General features: G+C 41.5%; 1 protein-coding gene across 1 annotated transcript in view; it reads left to right on the plus strand.

Moving 5' to 3' along the window:
• The window catches only part of KIAA1549 (KIAA1549 ortholog), a 144,524-nt gene extending 131,059 nt beyond the window's left edge, over window positions 1-13,465 (plus strand). The window contains exons 21-22 of the mRNA XM_046020242.1: window positions 8,340-8,485; window positions 10,456-13,465. Of these exons, the coding sequence (XP_045876198.1) occupies window positions 8,340-8,485; window positions 10,456-10,710 (401 nt within the window). The 3' untranslated portion in view covers window positions 10,711-13,465. The remainder of the gene's footprint in view (window positions 1-8,339; window positions 8,486-10,455) is intronic.
• The last annotated feature ends 2,975 nt before the right edge of the window (window positions 13,466-16,440 follow it).

Consider the following 16,440-nt stretch of genomic DNA (forward strand, 5'->3'; position numbering starts at 1 on the left):
TAGGTGTTTAATCTATTCTCATTTTATTTTTGTTTGTAGTATAAGAAAGTGGTCCAGTTTCATTCTTTTGCATGCTGCCGTCCAGTTTTGCCAACACCATTTGCTGAAGAGACTGTCTTTTTCCCATTGCATGTCCTTGCTTCCTTTGTTGAAGATTAGTTGACCATATGACTGTGGGTTTTTCTTGGCTCACTGTTCTGTACCACTGACCTATGTGTCTCTTTGTGCCAGTACCATACTATTTCGATCAGTATATTTTGTAGTATATCTTGAAATCTGAGATTGTGAGATCTCCAGTTTTGTTCTTCTTTTTCAAGATTGCTTTGGCTATTTAGGGTCTTTTATGGTTCCATACAAATTTTAGGATCATTTGACCTAGTTCTTTGAAAAATACTGTTGGTATTTTGATAGATGTATTTGATAGGGATTGCATTAAATCTGTAGATTGCTTTGGGTAGTATGGGAATTTTAGCAATATTTGTTATTCCAATCCATGAGCATGGACTATCTTACATTTTATTGTGTCGTCTTCTAGTTTCTTCACTTTCTTTATCAGTGTTGTATGGTTTTCAGAATACAGATCATTTACCTCTTTGCTTAAGTTTATTCCTAGGTATTTTATTATTTTTGGTGCCATTATATATGGTATTGTTTTCTTATTTTCTCTTTCTGATACTTCAATATTAGTATATAGAAATGCAGCAGATTTCTGTATATTGATTTTGTATCCTGTGACCTTACTGATTAATTTATCAGTTCTAGTAGTTTTTTGGTGGAGTCTTTGGGGTTTTCTATACATAGTATCATATCTCTGCAAATAGTGAAAGTTTTACTTCCTTACCAATCTGAATGCCTTTTATTTCTTTTTGTTGTATAATTGCTATGGCTAGGACTTCCAGTACTATGTTGAATAAAAGTGGTTAGTGGACATCCTTGTCTTTTTCCTCCTGATCTTAGGGGAAAATCTCTCAGTTTTTCAGCATTGAGTATGATGTTAGCTGTGGGTTTTTCATATCTGGCCTTTATTATGTTGAGGTATGTTCCCTCTAAATATAGTTTTTTGAGGGTTCTTATCATGAATAGATGTTGTACTTCATCCAATGCTTTTTCTACCTCTACTGAAGTGATCATATTGTTATTTACTCTTGTTGATGTGATGTATCACATTGATTTATTTGGCAATATTGAATTACCCTTGTATCCTAAGAACAAATCCCACTTGATTGTGGTGAATTATTTTTTAAATGCATTGTTGGATTTGGCTTCCTCATATTTTTTGAGGCTTTTTACATTCATGTGCATCAGCGATATTGGCCTGGTGTGTGTGTGTGTGTGTGTGTGAGAGAGAGAGATGTTTTTATCAGGGTAATGCTAGCCTCATAGAATAAATTTGGAGGTTTCCTTCCTCTTCTGTTTTCTTGGAATAGTTTGAACAAAATAGGTATTAACTCTTTTTTAAATGTTTGGTAGAATTTGGGGCACCTGGGTGGCTCTGTCATTTAAGTGTCTGACTCTTGATTTTGGCTCAGGTCATGTTCTCAGGGCCATGGGATTGAGCCCCATTACGGGCTCCACACTCAGGAAGTCTGCTTGGGATTCTCACTCTCTCTCTGCTCTTCCCCACCCATCTCTCTCAAATAAATGAATAAATCTTAAAAAAAAAATGTTTGGGTGCCTGGGTGGTTCAGTTGGTTGAGCGACTGCCTTCAGCTCAGGTTATGATCCTGGAGTACCGGGATCGAGTCCCTCATCGGGCTCCCAGCTCCACAGGGAGTCTGCTTCTCCCTCTGACCTCTCTCATTCTCTCTCTCTCTTTTTCTCTCTCAAATAAATAAATAAAATCTTTAAAAAAATTTTTTTAAATGTTTGGTAAAATTCATCTGTGAAGCCATCTAGTTCTGGATTCTGTTGGTTGGGACTCTTTTGATTACTGATTCGATTCCATCACTGTTAATTGGTCTGTTCAAATTTTCTGTTTCTTCTTGATTCAGTTTTAGGAGGTTATATGTTTCTAAGAATTTATCTATCATTTCTTCTAGATTGTCCACTTTGTTGGCATATAATTTTTCATGATATTCTCTTATAGTCCTTTGTATTTCTGTGGTGTTCATTATTACTCTTTCATTTATGGTTTTGTTTGAGTCTTTTCTTTCCTTCTTTCTTTCTTTTTTTTTTTTTTTTAATGATTCTGGCCAAAGGTTGTTCAATTTTGTTGACTGTTTCAAAGAACTGGCTCCTAGTTTCTATTGATCTGTTCTGTTTGTTTTTGTTTTTGTTTTTAGTATCTACTTTATTTGTGCTCTGATCTTTTTTATTTTCTTCCTTTTACTGGTTTTAGGTTTAGTTTGTTCTTTCTCTAGCTCCTTTCAGTGTAAGGTTAGGTTGTTTGAGATTTTGTTCTTGAAATATGCCTATATTACAATAAACTTCCCTCTTAGATCAGCTTTCACTGCTTTCCAAAGATTTTGGGCCATTGTGTTTGTTTATTTGTTTCATTTGTCTCCATGTGTTTTTTTATTTCCTCTTTGATTTCTTGGTCAACCCATCCATTGTTTAGCAGCATTTTATTTAACTTTCATGTGTTTGCGATCTTTCCATATTTTTATCTTGTGGTTGACTTTTAGTTTCATAGCATGGTGGTCATAAAAGATGCATGGTATGACTTCAGCCTTTCTGAATTTGTTGAGACTTGTTTTGTGGCCTAACATATGATCTATTCTGCAGAATGTTCCATGTGCACTTGAAAAGAATGTGTATTCTGTTTTAGGATGGAATGTTCTAAATCTGTTAGATCCCAGGGGTCCAATGTGTCATTCAAAGCTACTGTGTCCTTGTTGATGTTCTGTTTGGATGATCTATCCATTGATGTAAGTGGGGTGTTTTAATTCCCTACTATTATTGGATTGCTGTTGATACTTTGTGTATATTTGTTAATAGCTGTTTTCTGTATTTGGGTGCTCTTATTTATTTATTTTTTTTAGATTTTATTTTTATTTATTTGACAGAGAGATCACAAATAGGCAGAGAGGCAGGCGGGAGGTGGGAGGGAAGCAGGCTCCCTGCTAAGCAGAACCCCGATGCAGGGGTCAATTCCAGGACTCTGGGGTCATGACCTGAGCTGAAGGCAGAGGCTTAACCCACTGAGCCACCCAGGTGCCCCATGGGTGCTCTTATATTGGTTGCATAAATATTTATAATTGTTGTATCTTCATTTTGGATTGTTTCCTCTATGATTATGTAGTGTTCTTCTTTGTCTTTTGTTACAGCTTTTGTCTTAAAGTCTGTTTTATCTGATATAAGTATTCCTATCCCAGCTTTCTTTTCACTTCTATTTCCATGATATATATTTTTTCATTTCTGTATTTCAGTCTGCATGAGTATTTGGTCTGAAATGGGTCTTTTGTAGGCAGCATATTTTTGGTTTTTTTTAAATCCATTCTGTCACCCCCCCCATATCTTTTGAATGGTGCATTTAGTCCATTTACATTCAAAATAATTATTGATAAGTATGTACTTACTGTCATTTTGTCACTTGTTTTATGGTTGTTTTGTAGTTCTTCTGTATTCTCTTCTCTTGTTCTCTTATCTCATGGTGCCCTGGCTTAATTTAGTGATATACTTGAATTCCCTTCTCTTCATTTTTTTCAGATCCATTACTGATTTTTTTTCTTGTGGTTACCATTAGGTTTATATATAACATCTTATGCATTTTGAAGTCTATTTTAACTTGATGGTCGTTTAAGTTTGAACCCATTCTAAAAGCACTGCATTTTTACTCTTCACCCTTCCATGTTTTAGGTAAATGGTGTCATACTTTGCGTCCTTTTATTTTGTGAATCCCTTGACTGATTTTATAGATATACTTAATTTGTACTGCTTTTGTGCTTCCTGCTGTTCTTATTTTTGCTATGGTCTCATTTCTACTCAAAGAGTCCCCTTTAACACTTCTTGTAGGGCTAGTTTAGTGGTGATGAATTCCTTTAACTTTTGTTTGTCTGGGAGACTCTTACTCTTTATCTCTCTTTGTATTGTGAATTATAGCCTTGATAGTTAGAGTAGTCTTGGTTGCAGGCTTTTTTTTTTTCTTTTTTCTTTCAGCGCTTTGAATATGTCATGTCACTCCCTTTTGGTCTGCAAAGTTTCTGCTGAAAAATCCACTGATAGCTATATGGAGCTTCCCTTGTATGTAACTGTTTTCTTTTCTCTTGCTCTTTTTGAAACTCTCTGTTTATCACAATTTTCTTGCCATTTTAATTGCTATGTGTTTTGTTGTGGACCTCCTTTGGTTGGTTTTGTTGAAAACTCTCTGTGCTTCTAAGATCTGAATTTCTTTTTCCTTCCCCAGATTTGGGAAGTTTTCAGCTATTTCTTCAAATAAATTTTCTGCCCCCTTTTCTCTCTCTTTTTGTGGGATCCTTATAATGCAAATATTGTACTTGATGGAGTTCCCTTAATCTAGACTCATTTTTTATGATTCTTTTTTTCTCTCCCCTGTTCAACTTGACTGTCTTCCACTATTCTGTCCTCCAGAAATTTCAGTGACTGAGTTTTTCATCTCTGATTCATTCTTTATGTTTTCTATCTCTTTGTTGAGGGTCTCACTGAGATCCTCCACTCATTTCTCAAGTCCAGTGAGTATCCTTATGATTATTACTTTTAATTCTTTATCTGGCGGGGTGCCTGGGTGGCTCAGTTGTTAGGCATCTGGCTTTGGCTCAGGTCATGATCCCAGAGTCATGGGATCAAGTCCCGTGTCAGGCTCCCTGCTCAGTGGGAAGCCTGCTTCTCTCTCTCCCACTCCCCTTGCTTGTGTTCCCTCTCTCACTGTCTCTGTCTCTCTGTCAAATAAATAAATAAAATCTTTTAAAAAATTATTTATCTGGCATATGACTTATCTCTCTTTCATTTAGCTTTCTTGCTGTGATTTTGTCCTCGCTTTATTTGGGACATAGTCCTCTGTCTCCTCATTTTGTCTAAATCTCTGTGTCTGTCTCTCTGTGTTAGGAAAGTCAGCTATATCTCCTGCTCTTGAAAGTAGTGGTCTTATGAAGAAGAGGTGCTGGAGTGCCCTGCAGTGTCCTCTGTTCACCAGAACCTGGTGCTTAAGGGCTATCTCCTAAGCACCTCCTGTGTGAGGGTGCCCCCTACAGTTGTGGCTGTGCCACTTTTGCCTTCAGTCCAGTTGTTGGTGATGGCTCTCGTTGCCTGTTGTGGGCAAGATTTGGACCCTTATTATTAGTGGGCCGTCTAGGGCCACACTGGGCTTGCTTTGGGTCAGACCAGGTGTTTGCCAGAGATATAGTAGCACTGAACTACAGGGCACTTTCCCTGTATTGTCCCCTTAGAAGCTTTCCTTGGTTAGTGGGACTTGCAGTCACAACAGATGCCTTCCCCCAGCCCACTGCTGGGGTCCCAGTTGGACTGCTGTGCGTGTGGTTTTCTTCCTCTCACTCCAGAGCAGGAATCCCTTTCTGAGTGGTGCTGATCCCCGTCAGGGCTGCTTGCTTACTGCCATGCTATGACACTTCTTTGTAGGGATTCCGGCCAAGCGTGGGTTGGAGGGAGTGTGTCTGCAGGAGGATACAGGAACAGGGTGTGCAGTGTTAGCAGAGCTTCTCAGTTCTGCCTGGGGAGGAACCTGGAGCTGCTTTGGAGAGGTGCTAAGGACAGGTTGGAGGGGGTGGATCCACAGAAGTGTGTGGGGCAGAGTGCACTGTTAGGGAGCGAGGTGGAGAGTATTTGTGCTGTGCTGGTTCCTGCAGGTGTCACCTATATGTAGGCTGGGAGTGGTGGGCAGGGAAGTGGCATCTCTATACCCCAGGTGTTTCACAAACTGCCGCCTCTGTGCTGTTTCAAAGTGAGGCTGTTTTTGCGCTGTCTCTTTAAGGGTGGGAACTCAATTTTCTCTCACTCTCTGGCTTCCAGAGTTGAGCCTGTTCATTTTTAAAGTTCTAGGTCTTAAACTCCACTGATTATAAGAATTCATGAAGTTAAGACCCTCTGGTTTTCAAAGCCAAAGGATATGGGGATTGTATTCCCAGTGCAGGCCCGCTGTGCCTGGGGTGCCTGAGCTGGAGTCTTCTCCTCTGCCTTCTCTGTGCTGGCAGTGATCCTCCTCCTGAGGACAGTCTGGAGGGTTGGTTTGGTTCCCAGTCGCATCTCTGCCCTACCTATCCTTTCTGATGTGGCTCCTTCTCTACGTTTAGCTGTGGAGAGTCTGTTCTGCCAGGCTTCAGGTCATTTTCCGGGTTGTTTACCCTGATGTGCGTGTTCTCTAGGTGTATCTGTGGGATGAAGTGAGCTTCAGGTTCTACTTCACCATCTTCCCAGAAGTCCCCAGTTGTGCAGCTCTTTAAAATGAGGAGCTCAGAAAGAATCAGAAAAAGAGCGTTTTAAGATTTCCCGATTGCCTCTTACTTTTATGGTACTTGACCTATTTTATCTCTTTCAGTTCTTGAAATAACATCATGAGGTGGATTTTTTATCCCCATTCGAGAATTGAGGCATCAAGGCTCAATGGGAGTGGTAGCCAGCTGCCCAAGGTCGCAGTGGCGGGGCTGGAATGCAAACCCAGGTTTTCCTGCATGTGATGCCCCACTTGCATCATGGGGAAAAGCTTGTGCTGTAACATTAAGTTAACAAAGCAAGATACAGAATTGTGTCTCGATTAGGATTTCAACTACCACTGTACTTTTAACACAAAGGTAGGCTTTTCTGTCTACGTACTTGTCTGCACCTTGGTAAATGCTGGGGAACAGTGTGCTGCATTTTTGTTCCTTGCAGGATTTGCTGAATGTGTGTTGGGTAAACAGTACTGATCGTCCTAGTAATTTTAATAACTATATAAAACTTCAGTAACTGGCAAGAGTTTCTGCAGGGTACATTGCTCTGATAGAAGCCTGGCAGGTTTTTTCTGACCTTTAGTTATTAGATACCCAGATAAAATTGTGGTATTCCTTTTTTTTTTTTTTTTTAATGTATTTGGCTAATGGAGGCTGTTAATTTGATCGGTCAAGTAGGAGAGAACTGGAAGGTGGAGAGGCCCACCTCCCCTCCCTCTGTGAAATCTCTGAACCTTGTAGGACCGGTCCGCACAGCACAGATGAATTTTATGATCCGAGAAGCTTTTGGATACAAGTGTTTTATTTCACAGTGCTTAAAGATCACTTTTTTCCTCCCTTAATCTATGAAATAGGGATATATCCATATACCAAAAGTTGATGGAGGAGAAAACATGTCATTCATAGCCCAGCCTTCATAGCTACTTGAGACTACAGCATGTCTACGTGTGGAACATGAGCTCTAGAGAGACTCCTCACTTCAGCCATCAGTATACCTCACTTGGGAAGTTGGGGGGAAGGGGTCTTAAATTTTTAATTATGACATAGCCAAGTTATGGGGAAAATGTGAGTATAGTGAAAATAAATGTACTTAAACATTCTGAAAGGAAAAAGATAGGCACCGTGCCTTTTAAGAAAAAAAAAAAAAATGCAAGGGGCGCCTGGGTGGCTCAGTGGGTTAAAGCCTCTGCCTTCGGCTCAGGTCGTGATCCCAGGGTCCTGGGATCGAGCCCCTCATCGGGCACTCTGCTCTGCGGAGAGCCTGCTTCCTCCTCTCTCTCTGCCTGCCTCTCTGCCTGCCTCTCTGCCTACTTGTGATTTCTCTCTGTCAAATAAATATTAAAAAAAATGCATATTATATTTTCTCTCCATGTGAGTCTCAAAGCCACGAGCAAGAAGGAACTACGTTACATCTTCTTTATGACTCCAAAACCTTTCACTCATTTTTTCTAAGTAAGATCATCCTTATTTGTAACCTCTATAGAAATGAATGGAAGGGCCCTCTATTATAGCCATTATACCCTGTCCTTTGATGTCTAGCCAGGAAGATAAGAACATTGCTGTTAGCCACTGTATTCAATGGAAATAAGAGCCCACGAACCAAGACGCTCACGGTCTGTTTTCCATAGGAAATGTTATTCTCTGGAGGTAGAACTGGTGCCATGTTTGAACACTGCTTGTATCCCTTGTCCCTAAGGAAGAGCTGTGGTCAGAATCGAAGTGTCTTGAGCACAAGTGTCCAACTCTTGGTTTCAGCTCAGGTCGTGATTTCATGTTGTGAGATTGAGCCCATGTGTCGGGCTCCCCTGCTCAGTGCGGAATCTGCTGGAGATTCTCTCTCTCTCTCCCCCCTTCTTCTGCCCCTCCTCTCTTTCTCAAATAAATAAATCTAAAACAAAACAAAACAAAACAAAAAACAAACAAAAAGCTGGAGTGTCTTGTCCAGCAGCCTCACGTCCCAGCAAGTGGTGACCAGCCTGTCCCACTGTGTTCCTTCAGGCTCCCAGATTCAGCACCTGACACAGGTGGGAATTGCAAGCAGAATTGGAGCCCAGCCAGTGGAAATCCCACCCAGCAGAGGCGGCCAGTATGGGGGACCCGGCTGGCCTTCATATGGGGAGGATGAAGCTGGCCGAAGAGAGGCTGTAAGTATCTTGTGTTTGGGTCATCACTGAAAACGCAGACATAATCATTAAGTTTAGCTGCTTCTGCTTTGAGGATCCGTTTTTAAAACCTACATAAATAAAAGTTTTAACCTCTCTCCCTTTTCTCTGTGAGTGTATTTTTGCTTGCAGTTTTTACGTAGTAAGTTCCCACCGACCCAGGGTGGGTGAGTAATTACACTGAACTTATAGAAAGTATATAATTTTACCTGAGGCAGATTTCAGGCTTAAAGTAGTGAATTTTTGAAAATAACCTTTTAAAAAGATAGTAAAAGTGATACTCATTACAGAAAATCTGGACAGAGACCTGTAAGTAACAGCTACCTTTAAAATTTTTCTAATTTTTGTATACTGTGGTAAAACACACATAATATAAAAATTGCCATCTTTGACACTTGTAAGTATACAGTTCAGTGGTTTTAAGTATATCCTCGATGTCACGCTACTATGTCCACCATCCATCTCCATAGTATTTTTCATCTTATAAAGTGGAAATTCTTTGCTCATTAAACACTAAGTGCATTTGCCCTGCCCTGTGCCCCCCGCCCACCCTGGCTGCAGGCAACCACAGTTGTACTTTCTGATTCAGTGATTTTGACTTTCAAGTAGTGAATTTGAACGTGTAGGTGACTAAAATCTGGACTTGATCTTCGGCGTTATTGGGTAAATTTGCATGATCTTACATACCTACTTGCTCACCATTTATGGTTTGTTGTGGGCTTATCCACATCATTTCCGTTATGACCACCCCATGGAGTTGCTTCAGCCATAAGCTCACAGTTTGGGGGTCCCAAGGCACAGTTTCTCTTAGAGGCTTCTCATCCCTTTGATCACTCCTTTGTAGGAATGGGATCAATACAGACACAAATGTTCTCCTCAGTTTTTCTCAAGAATTTTACATGCATTTACATGTCTTTCCAGCAAATGCACTAAATTATTTTCCTGACTGGAGGCTTCTACTACTCAGTGAAAGAAAATTAATTTGAGAATATAATTTTCCTCTAATAAATACATTGTTATACTTCGAATTTCAGGTATCTGCTTTACATTTGCTGACCTTTTTCTGCCTTCATTGTGCCTAGCTTATTTTCATAAGGTATTTTGGATTTTCCTCTCAAACCCGGTGTTTACTTGACACTGCCTCTTTATCACTATTTGGAAGCGTGAGGGCTTGAATGCCATGTTTACCAGGAGACTTACTTCTTAACATCAGTGAAACCACAGATTTAGTACTCATGTATATATCTAAAGAGAAATTTTTCACTGAAAAAATACGAAAAAATCACTGAAAAGTACAATAATTCTAGTCCAATGAATGCCCAATTACTTTGTTATGCAAATATAAGCAAAACTATTGTGTGTCTTACTGCAGATAACTTTCTAAAGAAAAGGCTGCGCAGAAGAGTCAGTAGATGCACGTAAATAAAGTAGAAAATGATCTTGTGACATTCCTCACATGCTGCGGTCCCCGCTGTGTGTCACACGCACACCCTCCCAGGGCTCGAGTCCCAGAGCAAAGCAGTTCTTGTCAGTCTCTCTGCAAGTACTTGCTCGTCTCTTCCAGCTCTCAGATACTCTCATCTGACCCTTCACCTCAACGGGGCACCCCAGCTCTCCAGGTCCCTTTCTGTTCTCCCAGTGGGCCCCTCCCTTGCACACACAGGGGGCACCGAGACTTGGCCAACGTCATCCTTCTTTCTGTCTGCCTTTAAGCCAGTATTTAATAGGCACCTGCTAAGTTCAGGGCTTTCCTTTTTTGTACTGCTCTCCCTCCAGCCGTTCTTCCACAGTTTCTATATTCCAACTCCGGGGGCCTTCTTGGAGGGTCACATTCGGTGGGAGGTGGGCAGGAGGAGGTCGAGTCCAGGGAGCCCGCCCACCACCAGTTTGAATGGGGTTTCCCCTCCTGCGCTTCCATGGGAAGTCCAGTGACGTTTGCCGTGTTTTTTCAGACGCACGTGCTTGGACATCAGGAGTACTCTAACTCACCGCTGTTCCAGGTGCCAAGGACTTCAGGCAGGGAGCCTTCCGCTCCTCCCGGGAACCTCCCGCACAGGGGGCTGCAGGGCGCGGGGCTGACTTACCCCACCAGCTCCACGGAAGACCTCCAGCCTGGCCACTCTTCAGCTTCACTCATCAAAGCGATCCGCGAGGAGCTGCTCCGGCTTTCTCAGAAACAGACCGCCGTGCAGAACTTCCACAGCTGATCGGCATCGCCTTGCAAATTTGCCAAGTATCCGCTTCCCGTGGAAGCAAGACTCAACGGAAATCAACGAAATGGGTGTTGGTGAGAGAACGCGCATCTCCTGGGCTAGGTGCCCGTGCGAGGGAGCAAGCGGCAAAGTTAGAGGATGCCATAAAGTCACGGGACGGCTCACGATGCTTTTAATAAGTGGGCAGTTTTTTGACCACTTGGGTTGTAGTCGACATGTACATACTTTTGGCCAAAAGCCAGCAGCATTTCGTGAAGGCAAACCACAAACCTAAGCTAACGAAAAAAAAAATCACTAAATTCGTCTCCTTTTTAAAGGTAAAAGGTGGAAATATGTAGATGGTATAGGGATGAACGGAATCGAGCATTTCCGTGGGAAGGTGTGATTCAGACTGGTTTGTATGGTGAACTTGCTGCTTTGTTTTCTGAGAAAAGAGATTTGAAGACATTTTATTAACAGCTTGATTTCCCTCTTTTTCTCCATAGGAACTTATTTTAATAGTCATATTAACAACAAAAATACTAAGACTGTTTGGGAATTAAAAAAGCTACTAGTGAGAAACCAAATGATAGATTGTAGAGACTGATGATTCCAAAAGAAGCCATCATCTGCATTTTTCCTCCTTCTTCTGGTGCTACAGCTCCAAGGGCCCCCTCCACCTTTCTGTGTGTGAAATGCAACTTTGGCTTTTGCAGTAAGAACACACTGAAGATTTCATTTTGTTCTAGAAAGAACAAAACAACCAACCTCCCAAACGGGGTGGGAGGGAGCCTGGGAGAAAGTTTAATATTTATTTGGTTATTCAAAATACATATTGAAGTTTAGATTTACATTCTTAATTGTATTTGCTGTTTATTAATTGGGCGCATGCAAGTACCAACAACATCCCATTTCGGTGCATGCCGTCATTGAGGTCAGACCTACAGAAGGAGGCTTTCAGGAGGTCATAACTCATCCTTGCACTTGGCTGATGAGTTGCTCACAAATTATGTTTGAATGAGAAAAAAATTAATTACCAAAACTACCAGGGCCAACAAATTATTATTCACGAGTACGTTTCTAGTAATCACATTCTTCTGTGTTCAAGACCTGGAGATAGAACAGAGTTCAGTCCAGCCTGTCAGTAATAAATCAAGATATTTAAAGAAGAGCTTTGAGGACCACAAGGGAAAGGCAAGAGTTGCTCTTGGTTTCTGATTTTATTGTGCATGACCACTGAGTGACTTAAAACCATCTTATGTTCTTGGGGCCTGGCAGAGGGTATCATCTGTCTTGAGATTCACTCCTGAAGTAAACATTTCCCTACTTCCCAAACTAGAGTAAGGAATATAATAATAAGGGCCATTCTTTTTTCTGATACCTGAGTGAAGCACAGAAGAAAACCATAACAGATTTCCACTAGGAATCCTTTTTTATTAGATCCACTAATACATTTGATGAATGACAGAGAAACAGAGATTTGGAGCTCTGATGAATCAAAATCTGTAACAAATTTTAAGAACCCTGAAACAGCTAAAATATGTTTCCAAAGTGTAATCATTGGGGACCACAATCATGTTTTTTTTTTTTTTTTAAGATTTTATTTATTTATTTGACAGACAGACCACAGGTAGGCAGAGAGGTAGCCAGAGAGAGAGGAAGGGAAGCAGGCTCCCTGCTGAGCAGAGAGCCCGATGCGGGGCTCAATCCCAGGACCCTGGGATCATGACCTGAGCTGAAGGCAGAGGCTTTAACCCACTGAGCCACCCAGGCGCCCCCACAATCATGTTTTTATAGCGCTTTCTTAATGAAGCTGGTCAGACAGTCTGATGATACAGGGAATATTTCTTCTGGGAAGTTAAATGTAGCCTTTTCTTCCTCTGTGCCAGTATTTGGGAAATACCAGCTTTCCCAAATATGTTAAGAATTTGAGATAGCCAAGCAGAATTTTATTACAGACACCTTACAATAAATTTAGGTCGTGTGACAGGAAATGGAGTAAACGTAGGCCCCCTCCTCCCATTCTGCTCAGTGTCCTCTTTGCACACAGTGTACTAAGAATGGTTACCTCCTCTGTACATCCCAGAAATGGGTATCTGTTTTCCAGAGGGCTGCAGTAGTGATTTTGATGCCTTTCAGACTAGTATAAAAGGATTCCACCTGTATTGTTATGCTTAGAATTGATAGACTTTTCAACTAATGTCATGACCAAAGATAACATAGGATAACCGGTGGTGTGGTGTGGGCAGGCTCACGGGATCACCAGCACTCTTGGTTTGATTGTAAAGCACACTCTGCACCTGTTTCCTCTGAACACCTGCAGCAGTTTCCTGTCACCAAACTCAGGACAGACTGACTGTTGTTGGGAGCACCACACCCAGGTGGGTCTTTGGACACTCGGTTAATATGATCTACTTAAAAGAAAGGTTCTCATGTTGATCTTATGTGGCTTTGGAGTTCCATTAACTGAAGTACTCTAAAATGAAAAGTCAAATTTTGTGTCTATTCTTTTTTCCTAGTTTAAGTCTGGTGGTGGGACGCCTGGGTGGCTCAGCTGGTTAAGTGGATGCCTTTGGCTCAAGTCATGGTCCTAAAGTCCTGGGATCGAATCTCAGATCAGGCTCCTTGCTCAGCAGGGAGCCTGCTTCTCCCTGTCTGCCTGCCACTTCCCCTGCTTGTACTCACTCTCTCTGATTAAAAAAAATAATAATAGTAAAAAATATATATAAGTTCTAGTGGTAATCATGCCAGCCATTAGGTTGAATCAGAATTTCAGAGAGGGTTGGAGATCATTTTCAGAGTCTACTTTGTCACCAACTTGCTGTGTCAGGTACCTTCCTGAGCCTCTTTCTCCCCATCAGCCAAATGAGGACAGACCTCTTCCATCCACCTCCCAGAATTGATTGTTTCAAGATTCATATATGATCTTGTGTGCGAACAATCCTCAAGGAGGGTGCACAAAGCTTGGTGATATGTAAAATGTTATCTGTGTGATTGAACTGGTATTGGACAGCCTGACATGCTGTTATCTACCAGTGAATGACTTCACATGGAGGTAACCAGAGCAAAACTAAGGGCGCCACGTGACTCCTCTTCCTCTTTCTCTATTTGCTTGAAATTCACTTCCTTCATTCTTAACTTTAAAACATCATTTATCAAACATCTTTTTGCACCTGAATTTTTGCCATTTCTAGCACCAAAAATGTCGACATTATTCTTGTCTTTTAGAGCTTAGAATCTAAATCAGATAGCACAGCTGGGTATAAAAGATGGATGCTACAGATACATCATGTGGTGTGAACACCAGTAAGATTCACTGAAAATATGCAAGTGCATGGGGTACTCAGGAGAAGGGATGTTGCACATTTGGAAACCATGGGATCCTGGGGAGAAGCCCACTTCTAAAGCTACTTTAATGAAGGTGGAGGAGCTGGTGAGATGGCAAGGGAAGAGCTGGGAATGGGCCTGGTGGAGGATGGAGAAAGTGGATGAAGCTGTCCTTGAAAATGAACTTGATCTGCTGCAATATGGAGACAGGATCCCTAACTGCACCATATAGGGAGTTCTAAGTAAACAAGAGGAGGAAATGGGGCTGTGAGAATGTGTTTTCAAGAATACAGTGGGTCTGTGAAGAAGGTGTGCACAGCAAGAGATCCAGTCTGGAGGAGGGAAGAGAAGGGTACCAAGAACTGCTGAAGGACCAATTTTAAAGTATGAAAATATTGTAAGACTTCCACCGAGGTTTACTGCTTAGGGCAGCTCTCAGTGGTCAGCCATTCAGACACATTAAGTCCTTTGTGGAGCATAGTAGGTTATAAATAAATATATTCCACTTCTTTGTAGCTGTCTACACAATTTTCTCCAAATTTTATTTGATTTCAGAATATGTTTTGACTTTGGTGGGACATGGGTTTTGAGCACCAGACAAAGCAGGTTTTGCCAGCCAGATTTTTCAGGGCCTGAGGCTTGTGATGCAAAGCATAGTGAAGGTGTACCTAAAGGCTTTGGGCCAAAACAGGTAATTCTGTGTTTTATGAGCCTCCCATTTAACTGTGTACAGGGTCAGTGTTTACTGCATTGCCCTTCTTAGTGCTCCAGTGACCAAACCAGTCCCAGTGGGGACACCGATTTGCATTTGCAGTAATTCACACGTTAATCATTAAATACACTTCTCTTTCCCTTTCATATTAGATTCTTAGACATGAATGCATTTGCTGGTTGAAAGGAAAGCTGGTTAAGGTTCTGGGCAGGCGAGAAGGGGGCCTCCAGTCTTAACGGCCATACCGACTTCAGCTCAAGGTGAGCTTTAGCCATTCCATTTCTACCTCCAAAGCCAGTCTCCAGAGCCTGCTTATCCACATTTGTCCCTGAAGGGAGCGTGAAGGAGTCCACTTCTGGACCTGCACACTGACCATTTGATCACAAAACACATTTTTATGGAATGGTAACCTGAACTTCATTTTTACATTTAATCCAACACATGAATGAATAGTCTTAAAACAGGTGAGAGGGGTTTCTAAGAGCAGCTGCTGTAACATACTCATAAAATGTAATAGGCTCACATTTACTACCTAATGAATAAGGAGTGTGTATATTTTAGGTTTCTTTTGATATTCTTGGAAGTGACTTTGAGTGTGTAGGACTCCCCTCCCTAGTATTAAAAAGACTTGAAAACTGAAACCTCACGGTACGATCCTAATTCCATGCCCATGTGTGTTAACAGTACATTTAAGAACTTAAGAACACGCAGCAGCATTGAAATTTAGGAAAAGAATATTAAATGCCTTGGAAATATGAAGCAAAGTTAGGAACCAGCGAGCAAGTGAGAGAAGGAATGGATGTCTTAATCTGAGGTGGTCTGTCCAAAGTAGTTTTTCCCACAGGGTAGTTCTACAGGATCCTTGCTTTTCCTTCTTCTTCCAAGTTTTTCTGCTCTGGGGCCACTTCACATTTCATGAAAGAGTGAATGGTAGAAGAGACAGAGATAGAAATTGCAGCGATTTGAGTCGCTCGGTCCCTGATTGCACTGAAACGTTTCTGGACATCTTGGAGCATCACGAAGGGTCTCATGGCCCCCGTTTTAGGCATTCATGACTTGACTTCCTAAGTGTGCAAGTTAGGAATAGTACAGGACCGAGTTCAAGCCAGACCCCCTGTACTGTTCCTCTTGTTCATGTGGGGAAAGAAGGAGACTCCACTGATGAATGCACTCGCTCTAAACACCAGAGGGCTCATTTCAGAAAGGGGGTAAACACTCAGCTTGGCCCTCCTCCAGAGAATCCTTGAGGGAGCATGGAGATTGGGTTCATTACCCTGGCTCAGCAGAGCTGCTCCGGGATGCCCACCTGTCTCCTCCTACTTTGTAAAGGTCCATGTTCTTCAGACTCTTCCTGCACTCATTCCTGGACTGTGAGTGATAATGTACGAAAATATGCAGAGTAAATTGAGGCCAACTGTGGCACTGATACTGCAACTTGAACTTGACAATCATGGTTTGCTGGTCTCAAATGGGCACTTAAATTTCAGCGTGGGTATATGATTTAGTAATCGAACCCTCCCTTCTATTTGTCAAGTTATGTTTCTACCCTTCGATTAGCTGCCCTGTTTTCTAATGTGCTGTAGAGTTTTTGAAATAATTTATGCAAGTGTTTGGTTTCCATGTTTACAATTTATACTGCTTTCCTAGCATTTTAAATGGAAATGTCAATAAATGCTATAATTGGTGTCAAATGATCTTTTCTGTTT

The sequence above is a fragment of the Meles meles genome, chromosome 10 (genome assembly GCF_922984935.1).
Source record: "Meles meles chromosome 10, mMelMel3.1 paternal haplotype, whole genome shotgun sequence".
Lineage (NCBI taxonomy): Eukaryota > Metazoa > Chordata > Mammalia > Carnivora > Mustelidae > Meles > Meles meles.